The 13,564-nt window shown below is 37.9% G+C and overlaps 1 protein-coding gene across 1 annotated transcript in view; it reads left to right on the forward strand.

Moving 5' to 3' along the window:
* RTF1 (RTF1 homolog, Paf1/RNA polymerase II complex component) overlaps positions 1-6,384 on the forward strand; it is a 29,363-nt gene extending 22,979 nt beyond the window's left edge. Inside the window, exons 15-18 of the mRNA XM_005522483.3 lie at positions 353-430; positions 1,490-1,585; positions 1,878-1,989; positions 3,647-6,384. Of these exons, the coding sequence (XP_005522540.1) occupies positions 353-430; positions 1,490-1,585; positions 1,878-1,989; positions 3,647-3,753 (393 nt within the window). The 3' untranslated portion in view covers positions 3,754-6,384. The remainder of the gene's footprint in view (positions 1-352; positions 431-1,489; positions 1,586-1,877; positions 1,990-3,646) is intronic.
* The last annotated feature ends 7,180 nt before the right edge of the window (positions 6,385-13,564 follow it).

Genomic DNA, 13,564 nt, shown 5'->3' on the forward strand with positions numbered 1-13,564 from the left:
AAGTTTCCTCGTAAAGGAGACTTCAGATAGTAAAACAGTGAAAGAGATACTTGGTTCTCTGTAGTTACATTTTTATTAAGGAAGAGTTCAGCTTGTTAACAAATGCTTAAGCATTAACCATCCTGAGAGTTGCGTGCCTATTTTCTATGGTTGTATGCAATAAGGACAGTTTTGTCCTGTGAAGCGCATGATGATGGGTGCACTAAAATCTTTCTAATCTGTAATGTTGTTGGTTTTTCTTTGATCTCAGTATTGTATATAGCAGATGAGTAATTGCATGGATGGGGGGTGGTGGGAGGATTTAAAAGAGTGCAAGTAGCAAACTGCAAAACCTGTGCTATTTCTTCTCCAGGCTGAAAGTCACAGCATGAAAAACCAACAAATGGACCCCTTTACTAGGCGGCAGTGCAAGCCCACAATAGTGTCTAATGTGAGTGTAATACTTAAGTTCAGTTGAGGCAATTTGCTGAAAAACAGAAACCAATGTAATGCAGAGTGTAGGAACAAAAATTCCCAACTGTGCCATATGCTATTAACGCCCTGAATGCCAGTGTGAGATACAGCAGAGTGAGATCCTGGTCCCTCTTCTTTTTTAATGCAAAGTGTGAAGGACATAAGTGATGTGGGTATGTACTGCAAAGGCAACCATGATTGAGACTTCTGTTGTGAGTTCACCTATGTCGAATTACTCAGATTTAGTTAGTTCTGGGAAGACAGTTTGCTTTAGGTGTGAGCTTCACTTTTAATTAGCTGAAAGTTTCCTGAAATATCAGTTAAAGGTGAGAGGAGAACATTTTGGGCCTGTGATGGATGAAGTAGTTCAACACAAACTTCTCATGTGATACTGTGGCAAAACTTTCTACTGCAGTCCCTCCACATATAACTGATGAATAACAAGGTGATCACCTCCTCCTTCTAAGTAATCTGGCCTTGTTGAGGTCTGTTCTGGAATAGTATATGGTTCTGCTCAGGTTGGTTCTCATCAGTCTCCACAAACCAGCAAGGAAATAAGAGAAATTCTATTGCAGGGCTTAAATGAAATATTTCTGAAATATTACTTTATTAGAAAAGAATCATAACTCATTAGCTTTATTATACTAGAGGACTATTAGGTAAAGAAAATAGTCTTCCAAAGATTTCTTCTTTCTAGTAGAGTGTTTCAGCCAGAACTGTAAGCTGAAAGCAAATACTTATTACAGTAGTATTAACAGTAGTCACAAAACAAACCATATAATCAGGAAAAGTATTTCTGATTTTTTCAAATAGAAGCTTTCTGAAGATGATTTTTGGTTTGTTACCTTCAGATTATATCAGGATGATTGCAGTAGCCTTTTGTGATTCTGAAAGTTGGGTGAACTGATATACAGTCTCTTATGGTTTTAGATTAATAGATGTGAACAGTGTTTTAACAAAATGTAGTTCTAGTTTTTGCAAATTTAAATGCAGTAATTTTTAATTTTTATTCTTCCCTAATATTTCACCTTTGCAGTCCAGAGATCCTGCTGTCCAAGCTGCCATCCTTGCCCAGCTAAATGCAAAATATGGATCTGGTGTGTTACCAGATGCTCCAAAGGACATGAGTAAGGCAAGTTTCCATTTTGGTCTCTGTTTTGTTCCTCACACTGTCACCCTTTTGCTCTGTGAAGCTTGTGAGTAATAGCAGGTGTGCATGCTTCAGTTCTAGAAGAGGATATCCTGTGGAGGTTTATCATAAAAAAACAATAGCTTCTTGGTTCTTGGGAAAGGAAATTTAAGTTGCTCTAACAGTATGAAAGCTACACTAAGTATGTTTGTGACAGAAGAGGGGGAAAAACATTTTTATCTCTGTTTGTATGGCCAGATAAGATTTGGAGATTTACCTGTAGTTTTCATTTCAGGGTCAAGGAAAGGATAAAGATGTGAACTCTAAATCAGCTAGTGACCTCTCAGAAGATCTTTTCAAAGTGCATGACTTTGATGTAAAGATTGATCTTCAGGTTCCCAGTTCAGGTAGGTGTTTCATCATCTGAGTCTGGGGATGTGATTGTCCAGCTTATTTTGTTAGAATATACTTCCAGAATAATTCTTTCAAAGTTATTGGTGGGCTTTAAATTGGAGTAACAGCTCTGTTTACCATCTTGGCAAGTATCTTGAACTGGGGAGGAGATGTGTGATAGTGACATCCACTGAGGAAAGAACAACAACTGTATTGTGTTAGACTAAAACCCTTGATTTGAACACTAAAATCCTTGATTTGAAGCCTAGGAAGAGAAGGAGATAATGAGTGGTTTCGGTTATGCTTTTCCATTCTTTATTATCTATGACTTGCATAGTCTTTGGGGAAGAGATAGATGTTGTATTTAATAAGTCTTGGTGGCTACTTTGATACTTATTTTGTTAATTTTTCTAATAACTTTTGACAACAGGTAAGCTGTGTGTCTGTGCTGTTCTGTTCTGTCCTCTGTGCACATACTGTAGGGATAAAGTATTTTCACTTGATTTTGAACCTGCTGCTTTACCAAGCTGCTGTTCTCTAACTTAGACATTGCAGATGGTATTGAAGCTAAATTTTACGGAACGAAAACACTGCCCAGTGAGTAAAGATAATAGACACAAATTTGCTGGCTCTTCCTGTTTGTTATCTTGACTTTGGCAGCAGGAGATGTGTGACAAGAACAGTTGAGTATCATAGGATCATTTTGATTGAAAAAGACCCTTAAGACTATCAAGTCCAGCCATTAACTCAACATTCACAAGTCAACCACTAAACCAGGTTCCTGTGTGCCACAGCTACACATCTTTTAAATACCTCCAAGGATAGTGATTCAACCACTTCACTAAGCAGCCTGTTCCGATGCTTGACAACCCCTCTTGGTAAAGAAATTTCTCCTAATATCCAGTCTAAACCTCCCTAGTGCAACTTGAGGCTATTTTCTTGTGTCCTATGAAGTTGTTTTCCAGTGGGAGGAAGGCATGGGAGGAGTATTCCAGTGCAATTTGATACACAAGGTTTATTATTTCTTGCATTACTTGAAGGATTGGATCTTCTGTTTCTTGGAGGACAAAAATTTAGGAAGTACTGTAAGAATGCACAAAGACAAACCTTGTCAAGGAGCAAGAGCAGAAGATGTTTTTCCAAGCTAGGTTAAGATGGAAGCTCTGGATGTAAGACTACAGAATGAGGCAGGAGTTCAAGAGCAAGAGACTTCCTGAAACAGCTAGTGACAGTTATGCTTGCTAACTCTCAAGTTAGCAAGCAGATGAGGGTTAGGCACTGAAGGACACTGAAGAGAGAAGGATGAGAAACATAGTTTTCCTTAGACAGAACACTATTTTGGCATCTTACTTTGTGCAGTCTCATTGCTTAACAGAAGAATCTGGAGACTGGTAAAAATGTGTGCTGTAGACAGACAGAATATTTGACTTTTTCTGCTTACTGTCTGTCTCTGGATTAACAGCTGGATTAACACACAGAGTCAAAATTGCATGTGCTGCATCTGTGAAGATAAGCTCCCCGATACTGTCTGTATTATTAACTGACGTTCTAACCTGATGTATAGTAGAGAAGCCAAACATGATTTTGTGGTGAAGCTGTCAGCAGAAACGACAAGTAAAAATTTATAGTGTGCCTGTAGCTTGGTCCTTACTCTTTTCTTGTCCCCAACAGAATCTAAGGCACTGGCCATCACCTCCAAGGCTCCTCCAGCAAAAGATGGTGCCCCTCGGCGATCATTGAACTTGGAGGACTACAAAAAGAGACGGGGGCTTATTTGAGCATGCCCACTCTGCTGCTTCTGATCCTGCATGCTCCATGATGATGTCCTACTTTTTCTTCCTCCCTTTTCAGTTCTCCCTTCTGGGTTGGAGCAGCAATGGAGCTGGGAAGAGACTCTTTAAAACTGCCAGTCATCTGTAACATAAACCATTCAACTATTTACTGTATAGACCTCCCTTCTTGCCCTTTCCTCTGCTCCCCTCACAAATGTGGATCTGTGCTATTTGGGGTTTTCCCATTTCTTTTAGTTTGAGTTTTGTTTTTATTTTGTTGATGCAGCTCGTTGGTCCACTCTGTGTTCAGTATTAGCCTGAGGTCTGGATTTCCATAGGAATCTCTTGGCAGTTGCAGAATCAGCACTTGGTGATCTCCCCTTACATACCACCACAGGCACAGTGAATAAACATTGGCGCAAGACCTTTGTGGCTGGAAGGTCATCTGCACTTTCTCCCTCTTCTTCTTCCTCCTTCATCCTAGCTTTGGAGAAGGGAATCTTCAAAAACTGGCCTAGGTTCAAAGTGTAAATTTTTTTGGGAGGGTTGTGTGACTTTTTTTCAGGTGTTTTTTATCATTTTTAAGCTGCAGTACTATTTGTATCCGTCTGTCACAGTTCTTTACGGCTGTTTTGAATTTCTACCAGCTGTACTTGAGCATCTGAAATTGCAAGAAAGAAACTCATTAAATGTGATTCTTCTTACTAAAATGGCTTGGCTGATATAGCTATTTAACTTAATGTTCCCTTTTTTAATTACACTTAACTGATAAGAAAGAGGTACACAGCTTTTAATGTGGGACTTGTCATCTATAGCACATTCAGACTCTACAGCTGTCACTGGGTGAAGTAGCTTTTTATGGGGTGACCCTGGGGAGCTCATTTGGTTGGGCTTTAATTTCTTGTCCAAGCTCTCAATATTACATATTTGTTAAGTTGTTACATCTTCACTGGGCTCCAGCTTTGCTTCTTGCTTTCTGAACAATTTATATGGGGCTTCTATTGATAAATAATTTTTTTTTTTTAAAATAACATTCTATGGAAGGGGAAGGACATAATAGAAAGGTCAGTGGGTAATATGAGAGGTAGGTGATGGACATTTTTCACATATAAACTGGTACAAATGGAGTGCAACACAAGCACAAGAATTGTATGGCTTTATGGAATATTTGACTGGACACAAATTGACAGCTAAATTATCACTCAGGTGTAAAAAAGAAAAAAAAATCAAATGTAAATATAAGTGACATTTAACAAAGAACTTTTCCAAACAAGATACAACTGAATATATGAAACTAAGAACTAAATTAAAAGATAATTAGAAGTCTAAAAGGTTAGATGCCCTCGTTCAGGTAAGCATGCAAGCACGTGTGTGTTCCTACTCAGGCCAGTACGTATATAACAACTTAAGCACTGAACTGGATAGGAATGTTTCTGAGGGACTCTAAAGAGGGAAAATGAAATGCTCTTCTTGTGTCAGAGCATTACTGTTTTTCTGAAATCATACACTGGTTATCTTTTAACCTGTGTTTGATACTTGCTTGTTGGATTCTTAATGAAACTTTAATCTAGTTCTTACTTAACTTTCTCTTTTTTTAACAGTAGCTTTAAAGAAACATCATGTAATTGTGTGCAGATTGATTCTACGAACCATGTATAAAAAGAAAACATATGAAGCCTACCATGTAAACAAATAAATAGAAATACTTCAATACTTATTTACTGAATAGTCCATAGTTCTAGGACATGTGGATTATTCTGTAAATATGTAATCATAGACTACTTTATTTGATGGCCTATTTTAGCAGCTTCTCTGGAGTTACAGTAGGCTGTTACATATACATATTTTAACTTTTTAAGATTGGATTTATGGAATCTACTATCATAACTTCATAGGAAACATTGTGATTCACTGTGTAGATATGCATTTGATATGATTTGGTTTTTTTCAACAGCTAAAGTGATTTGTGATAAAAAAAAATTAAACTTACTTTGCAATAGAGTTTTAAAAAATCTCTAATGGTTTGCAGAAATAATTGCCAAATCCAACAGTTCAGGAACTGATTTTTTCCACAGAAATGCCTCAGAGCTCTGAGATGCAGTGACAAGTGGTCTCTAAAGGTAAACTTACTTGCTTGGCTTTGATGTATTAGTTTTAACTTCTACATTTGGTAACACAAGACTATCTGTAATACAATCAAAATGTGAATGAGACCCATACAGTGTTGCAAGTAACTTTTAGTAGAGAAAACCAAAACACAGGAGATGCAATGAGTTTAGGATGCCAGTCTGAATAATGGACTATGTCCTAGTTCACTGCAATTATGAAGCTGCCACTTACCCTCTCAAAGTCTCTGGGTTTTGCTAAAATACTGTTTTTCAGAGAAGGCAACCATCAGTAAATTATGCAAACCTCTTATATTGAGAATAATACATGAAGAAAGTACTCTTGAATAGTTACATAATTGTATGAAAGCTGTAATCTTTTTTTCCTTTAAGTGCATGTAAAGGTGAGTGACTACACCTCCCACTTGTTAGAGAGGGAGAGATTTGTTTACTTTGTTTCATTGGTGTCCTAGCATAGTTCATCACAATTGTACAGACTTATATAAATAAACTTGGTTTGTTGGTTTAATAAGGTTGATTGTTTATCCCTTGATCTGAGGTGCTAAGGGTTTCCTGCCTGGTTTTTTTGGTTTTTTTTTTTTTTTTGTCTTTTTGATTTTGTTTTTTTCAGAAACTGACACTTCATTTATCAGTCTGGACTATTATATTTAATATTAATGTTGTGAAATAATTAATGAAAAGTAAGCCCTCTTTATTTGCAAGAGCAGTTGTTGACTCCTGGATCACTCTCTAACATCTGGAGTTGGTCCTTACTCAAATGGAGCCTCTTGGAAGGTCAGTTTGCTTGCACCTCTGCTGCACCTTGCTTAAAACACAGACTTTGCTTGTCTTGTAGAAATCCAGACTACTTTTGTAACCAAAAATGCTAAAGCATATAGCAGAATTTAAAGAATCTGCTGAGTAAGGTGAAGGAAGACTTCTGAAGGGTGCTCAGTGTGAGGATGAGACACAACAGGCATTATTTGAAACTGGGTAAGCTCTGCCAAGATGTAATATTAAAAAAAATTAAACAGTGTTTAACAGACAGTTAAACAGTGCACTAGGTTGCCTGAGAGATTTTTTCTGTATATTTTGGAGGTTTTCAAGAGAATGCTAGATTAAAGCATGAGTAACATGATCCAATCTTGTAACTTATCCAGCTTTGAGAAGGAGCGTGGATTGGTGATCACCTTGAGCTCCTTTCTGACCTGAATTAACATTATTCTGTAAGTAATTATATACTTTATCCAGTTTTGTCTGTCTTCCCTCCAAGGGAAGGAGCAAGTACTACCTCCTCCCCATCCCCCTTTTGACAAGCAGAGTAATGCAGCACCCAGAATTTGTCTCACAGACATGGTGGCTTAGGATAAGCATTGCAGGATTTCCCAACACTCATGCCCTTTCTGAGACTCCCTGGTTGTGGACACCTATAGGGTTCCTGCTAGGGTTGTCTGTGAAACAAAATTGTCCCTAGAGATTAACCACTGAGCAGGCTGGAAGACTTGGCCTGGAAGTTTGAGTCAAGAGCTGTAACAGATTTGCTTAGCAAAGTGTTCTTTGCTGTACTTGTGAGTTGTAAATTAAGTATCTAAGTTGCTCATACACATGCAGTCTTACTTTCAGCGCAGTAGCTTAGTCTTTTAGAGGGAGATGCTTAAGTAGCCAAATAAACAGGTGATTTTTTTTTTTTTTTTTAATCTGTATATCACTGGTTTTACCTTACCACCATCATCAGTTGCTTCAGATTTTAGATCATCTCTCACAGTAGCTGAAGGAATCTCAAATGAGCAGTTCCTTAAGTCTATTGTGTGTGGAATTATCTGGGTAAACAAAAAACAGAACCACCTATTTAGGTTTCTGCTTGGTTAGTTGGACTGTGGGACTAGTAAACATGGAGAGTTGTAGTGGTAATACCTTCTACTTCTACAGCTCTTTGGAAGACCAGCCATTCAATACTCCCTTGGGGTTCTTTATGCCTTGACATCTGTCGAGATGTTAAAGGCTCCTGTGGCCCAACTGTGTCAGGCCATAACAGGTGGGTGTTGCCCATGTAACTCCAGCCTTTGGAAACTTGACTGTTTTTATTTAGCATGCATCTTTCTACTAAGAAGCAGTATCCAGCTAAGAGTATGAGCACTTAAAGAAGGTAAAATAAAGTAGGAATTTCTCAGAAGTAGCTAATATATTGCAACTACCTATCAGTAACAGAAGGCAGGGTGAGTATTGATAGTACTTAGCATGATGTGTCTGGTATTTTGTATTAGCCTGCGTGTAGACTGTGTCTAATTTTTGGGTTCACCCAGTGCAAGGAAGATAATCGGCCACAAAGATGGTCATGGATTAAGGCTTGTTTAGCTTCTTCCAAGAAGGTCATGACAAGCACTGTAATAGTGTACTACTGTTGTTAGTAACAGGCCATAAGCTTGGTACTGAGTCTGCAAGACCTTGAGACTGAGGAGGAATATCATACTACCCCTTCTGGACTTTCTTTGGCCTGCCTGTATCTTTGTTTTACTTAGCATTTTCTATAACAATTTCTATAACTGGTCTGTGTTTAATTTCTTTTACTTCTCTCTACTTTTAGGTGGTGCAACCATAGTTTTATATATATAAGAGTATTAAGCTGATATTTTATGTGCAATAATATTTATGACCAAAATAATGACATGGAGAGAAAAGCAGGCGTGTTATATGATAGCAGGCCTTTAGAATTGGAAACAAAGGATGTAGGATAGAAGAGTACAGATTAATGATGGGGTACACGTGTGGAACTGGAAACCCCATAGTCCTGTATTGGTGAGTGGTTACTCACCAGCAGTCAAATATTGGAGTGGGAGGATTTGGTTCTTTATTTGAGCTGTGGGTTTTTTTGTGTGGTTTGTTTTTTGGTAGGTTTTTCTAATTTTGTGGGTGGTTGGTTTTTTGTTTGGCTTGGTTTGGTTGTTTAATTCAGAACAAGAACTGGACAAAATTGTGTTTAGGAGGTAACAGAACAAAGAAATCACATCTAACATATGTGAAGGGCTTATATAGCATATATTTGGATCTGAAGCCCAGTAAGGAAAACTAAAAAAATAAAAGTATGTTAGCAAACATAAAAGAACCCCAGGTAGATCCTAGAGGGAGGAAGAAGAAAGCAGCAATGTATTCCTCCCAGCAAAGGACTTCAGATGCAGATAGCTTCAAGTTATCCTTTCCAACAGTATGGAGATGTTAATTTTGAGATGCAGAGTAACAGTAGAAGGGTGAAAATAACCACCAAAAAGGTGAAAAATGGAGAAATGTGTCTTACAAGTTTATTACTGCAACTTCTGTATAAAAGTATACAACCTGCATTATTACTCTTTTTCTATAGTAATTGTATTTAGACTCATAGACTAATTGGGTTAAGATTTCCATATGCTAACTATAAATTCATAGGTTTATTTGCATATATGTTGTACTTCCTCTTTGCCCATAAACAAGATCTTCAGTGTGTAACAGAAGATAAAACTTCAGGAGGAGCTAATAGCAGCCTTCCAGTGAATGTGGAGAGGTTGTCAGGAAAGTGGTCTGCTTTTTACTGTTGTGGGTCCTGGGAGGATTGGAGACAATGGTATAATTTGAAACCAGAGTTTTTGGTTAAAGGTGGTGGAACCCCTTTATAAGGACAGTGAACAGGCTGCCCAAAGAGCTTATCTTTGGAGGTTTTCAACCAGATGAAGCTGGAAAAATGTGGCCTTGGATCTGATCCCGCTGGGTGTAGAAGGTTAATCTTGGGTACCTCCTGAGGTCCCTTTCAATCTAAGTTGAAACTATACTATGACTATTTACAGAAAATTCTAAGTGAAGCCTGAGTTTACTTTGCTGTGGCTTGTCTGTTCCACAGTGAAGCTGCTTTAAGAAAACTGACAGGAGCTACCCAGCTTGCCAAACAGGACTTGGCTATTTGCCAATGACTGATTTCTTTGAGGTCTGGCTTTAAATATGCAGTGCACATAAGTTTCTTGAGTTTTGTCTTTTAATTAAATGTAAAATGTAAAGCACAGTTCTGTTACTGTAGCCCACTGCTGGTGTGGGCAGCAACTCTCTCACTGGGAAAATCCTCAAATTTAACAATTGCCTTCCTAAATTCTGCATGCTGCATTCCAGTGGTTGGTGGATTGTTAAGTGTATTTTCTGTAGAGCAAATAGTTTACCTGAGTGTGATTAAGTTATGTAGAACATATTTTGGGTATCTGTATCATTAACTTTGCACTTTGTCTTCAGTGCTGGAACATGTGAGTAATTATTTGAAATGAAAAGGGGTTGTTTTCTTAAGTGCTGGCACTCATTGTCAAAGCATGAGTTGAATACTTCAAGAGACTCAGTACCCTTAAGCAGTATGAAGCAAGATAGTGTATTAAGAGTGACAGTTATGAAGGGGTGTTCTTTGTGGGATTTTTTTCTTCATACCAAGCTTTAGAAAAATATTTTATTTAATTTCTTTGTGTGTTTGTGACAACAGCTGATGTCCAATTCCTGAAAGCTGGCTGCAGACTCTGCTCCACTAAAACTCTTTAGATGCCATTTTGAGCTTCTGTCTTTCAACACATTTGTGATCCAACACAATCAACAGAAGGCAACAGAAGAAACACTGAGCCATAAGGAGGGTGGGAAAAGAGTGCTCATAACACTAGGAACCTCTTGACCATGAGGAGGAATACTGTGCAAACTTAAAGATACAATATGTTGGTTTCTGATGGCTAGCCTTCCACTTCTGCCAAATGTGGCACCAGATTTGAGTGAAGCACATTGTTTTCACCCATGTTACAGAAAACCATCATGCAGGAAGTAATTTTCTAAAATTATTTTTAAGTAACATTAAAGTTTCAAAATTGGTCTTTTGGTTAATTAGTGGTTACTCACACAAATGCTTGCAAGCAAGATCCCTGACTTAAGTGAATGTGCATAAATTATTGTGGATTCTGCACAAGTTTATTTGGTTTTAGTAAATTTATACAATTTTGCTGTATGGGACCTATGGTTTTTGAATACTATTCTGGAGAAATTAGAGTAGGACAGTACAGAAACCCATGCTCATAAAAAAAGAGAAAGGGAAGAAAGCCGTTGGCAAAAAACCTTGCTGGAAGTCTCAGGTTCATGTCTTAAATCTCACATTAACATTCAAGTAAAAACTTTATATTTCCTCCGTCTTCCTGAGGAAGATGTTGATGTTTGATGTTATTAAACCTCTGTCAGCTTGTTCTGTTGAAAATACAAGGGTAGGTAGGGTACAGTACATACATGCAAGAGTGGATAAAATAAATTACACTGCAGATGACTAACTTTGTCAACTTGTTCAAGACCATGTTAGACAAGATTCTTAAATACAGCTTAATGCTAAGTGAACATTGGAATGGAAGAATACAAAGAATACAGGTTATTTTCTGGCATGAATATATGAGGATCAAAAGACATTAAGTCTTTGGGGAGATAGAATTTATGATTCAGCGGGTTCAAGGAAGGGGCAGTAGAGTAGAACATTAGAGGCTGGGAGTGATCTGCCTTTCTAAATGGCGTAAACAAGATCACAATGCCTTGTTTCACCATGCCTGCTTCAGAAAAGAAATTCAAAATATTTTCACTTTAGGGCAGGGAGGAGGATATTTCAACAGCTGTGAAACATGCCCCTATTTCAAACAGATAAAATTTTATCTGAAACTCAAGATGATTTGGACTTTGGGCTTTATTGAAAGACTGTTCTAGAATAATTTGTTGGCTCTCCTTCAAGACTGCAGACGAATGTGCAATTGCCAGATACCTCACCTGGCACACAAGAATATTTGCCTTGAATGCAACAATGTAAGTGAGGTCTACTTTATCCCTTTGTAATTCTTCCTGGTGGTGTATCTGCCAACAGGTAACTTGCTTTCATGACGTTTCAAAGTGAAGTTGCTGTGCAAAAGCTCAACTCCTGAAAGTAGCCATGTGGCAATAAGTTTTTAGGCTGTTTGCTGGGAGCAGTAGGGGAGGAGTCTGAGGTGTTGTGCAAAAGTGATTTGAACAACAGTGGCTTGGCAGTTTTTTGTGGCTGTTTTCAGATAGGGCAGTTCCATTTCTGCCCAGCTGACAGTTTGTACTGGTTAATGATATGGCAATTAGAGCAAAATTACTGCTCATAATCCTACATGTGCTTTACAAGGTTATTATGAAAAATTAGAGCTTCTCCAAAGAATGGTGCTAGTGCAGTGCTTTTTCTGGCTGCAGTTAGCACCAGCTCATGCTCAACAGTCAGTTTAATGTAGTCTTCCTTGGCTGGGGGAAAAAACTGATTTGTGACTAGAAAAAGCAGATCATGTACAGCATATTTACTTAAAAGGAAAAAAACCAAACTTTTGTTTCATGATTTGCTCTTGAAGACTTTCCACTTGTTAAAAACTGTGAGTAGCTGTTTCTCCTGTAATAAAGCTCTCCCCCTGGAAATACTATAATGGACTATGGAGGCAAACTTGTTCCACTATTGAAGTAAACATTTGAATAAACGCTGTCTTCATCTGAGAAAGACTAGATGCATTTCAAACACAAAGCAGTTATTTTGAAACAGGGTTAGTTAATTATTAAAATGATTCTTGATTTTTATTTCCATTGCATGCTTCTGCCATATTTTCTCAAATGATTGAAAACAGGAAGTTGAAGATAGGAAAGTATGATGGCCAAACTTGAGGTGAAATGTAAGCTGAGTACCATTTTAGCATTTTGTAAAATCATCTTCTACTCTGTTCCTGGTAAAGGATTTACTATGAAGAGTTCTGCAGTTTAGCTTAGCAGCCAAAGTCTGGAAGTGGGAATGAACTACTGTAACAGCATGGGGTATATGATCCTTAACAAAAACCTTTGCTTAAGGCTAACATTCCTTTACTGCTTAACAATGAAGAGTTTTTAGTTTTAGAGCATTAATATTACAGAGTGTACTCTTGCGTTTCCTGTCACTGTGTTGCATGTTTCAGCTAGCACAATCTGTTCACAGCAGCTTCATCTCATCTTCCAAAGGTAGATGAGAGTACAGTGTACAGAGTATATGCTTATAATTTGTGTCTTGAAACACTTTTGGGGTGAATGCCCAGAAGGCTGAAGACATGCAATCCCAAATACTATATTACAGTCTATTTAGCCAGTGTTACAATGAAAGGGAAGACTCTGTGGGAAGCAGTGGGAACTGGACAGAGTCCTCATGAGGAATATTTTCACTCATGGGTGACCCAAATTGCAAAGTCACAGGGCAGGACTGTTCCTGTGGTGATTATTCTGTGTTATTTACTAAAAGCAAATGCAGAGCTCATTGTGGACTGCCTGCCACACACTAAAGTTTTGACTTCTGGGCAGAGACAGCCTGGGTTGTTTCTCAGGTCCTGCTCTCTTCAAAAAGTGCTGCATAAAGAGATCCTCTGTAATCTACCATAAAGTGACTCATCACTCATGACGAGTTTGTTGATGCCTGGTTAATAATAACCATTAGTTATTACTATAAAATTAGAAAGCATTTAAATTCTGAAGGATTATTGCAGCTCTGTTTTTCCCTGTTCCTGCACATGAACTTCCACCTTGAATAAATTCTTCATTTTATCACACCTTGTGTATTTATATGGTATATTAGTTCCATTTGTTGCAGTCCCTTTTCAAAGGGAATAATGATGCTAACTTACTCTTTGGGATAGAAACTAAGTTGCATTCATCCCTACAAGTTTTTAGGA

The sequence above is a fragment of the Pseudopodoces humilis genome, chromosome 7, assembly GCF_049639895.1.
Source record: "Pseudopodoces humilis isolate 2021_Gansu_Grassland_sample_001 chromosome 7, ASM4963989v1, whole genome shotgun sequence".
Lineage (NCBI taxonomy): Eukaryota > Metazoa > Chordata > Aves > Passeriformes > Paridae > Pseudopodoces > Pseudopodoces humilis.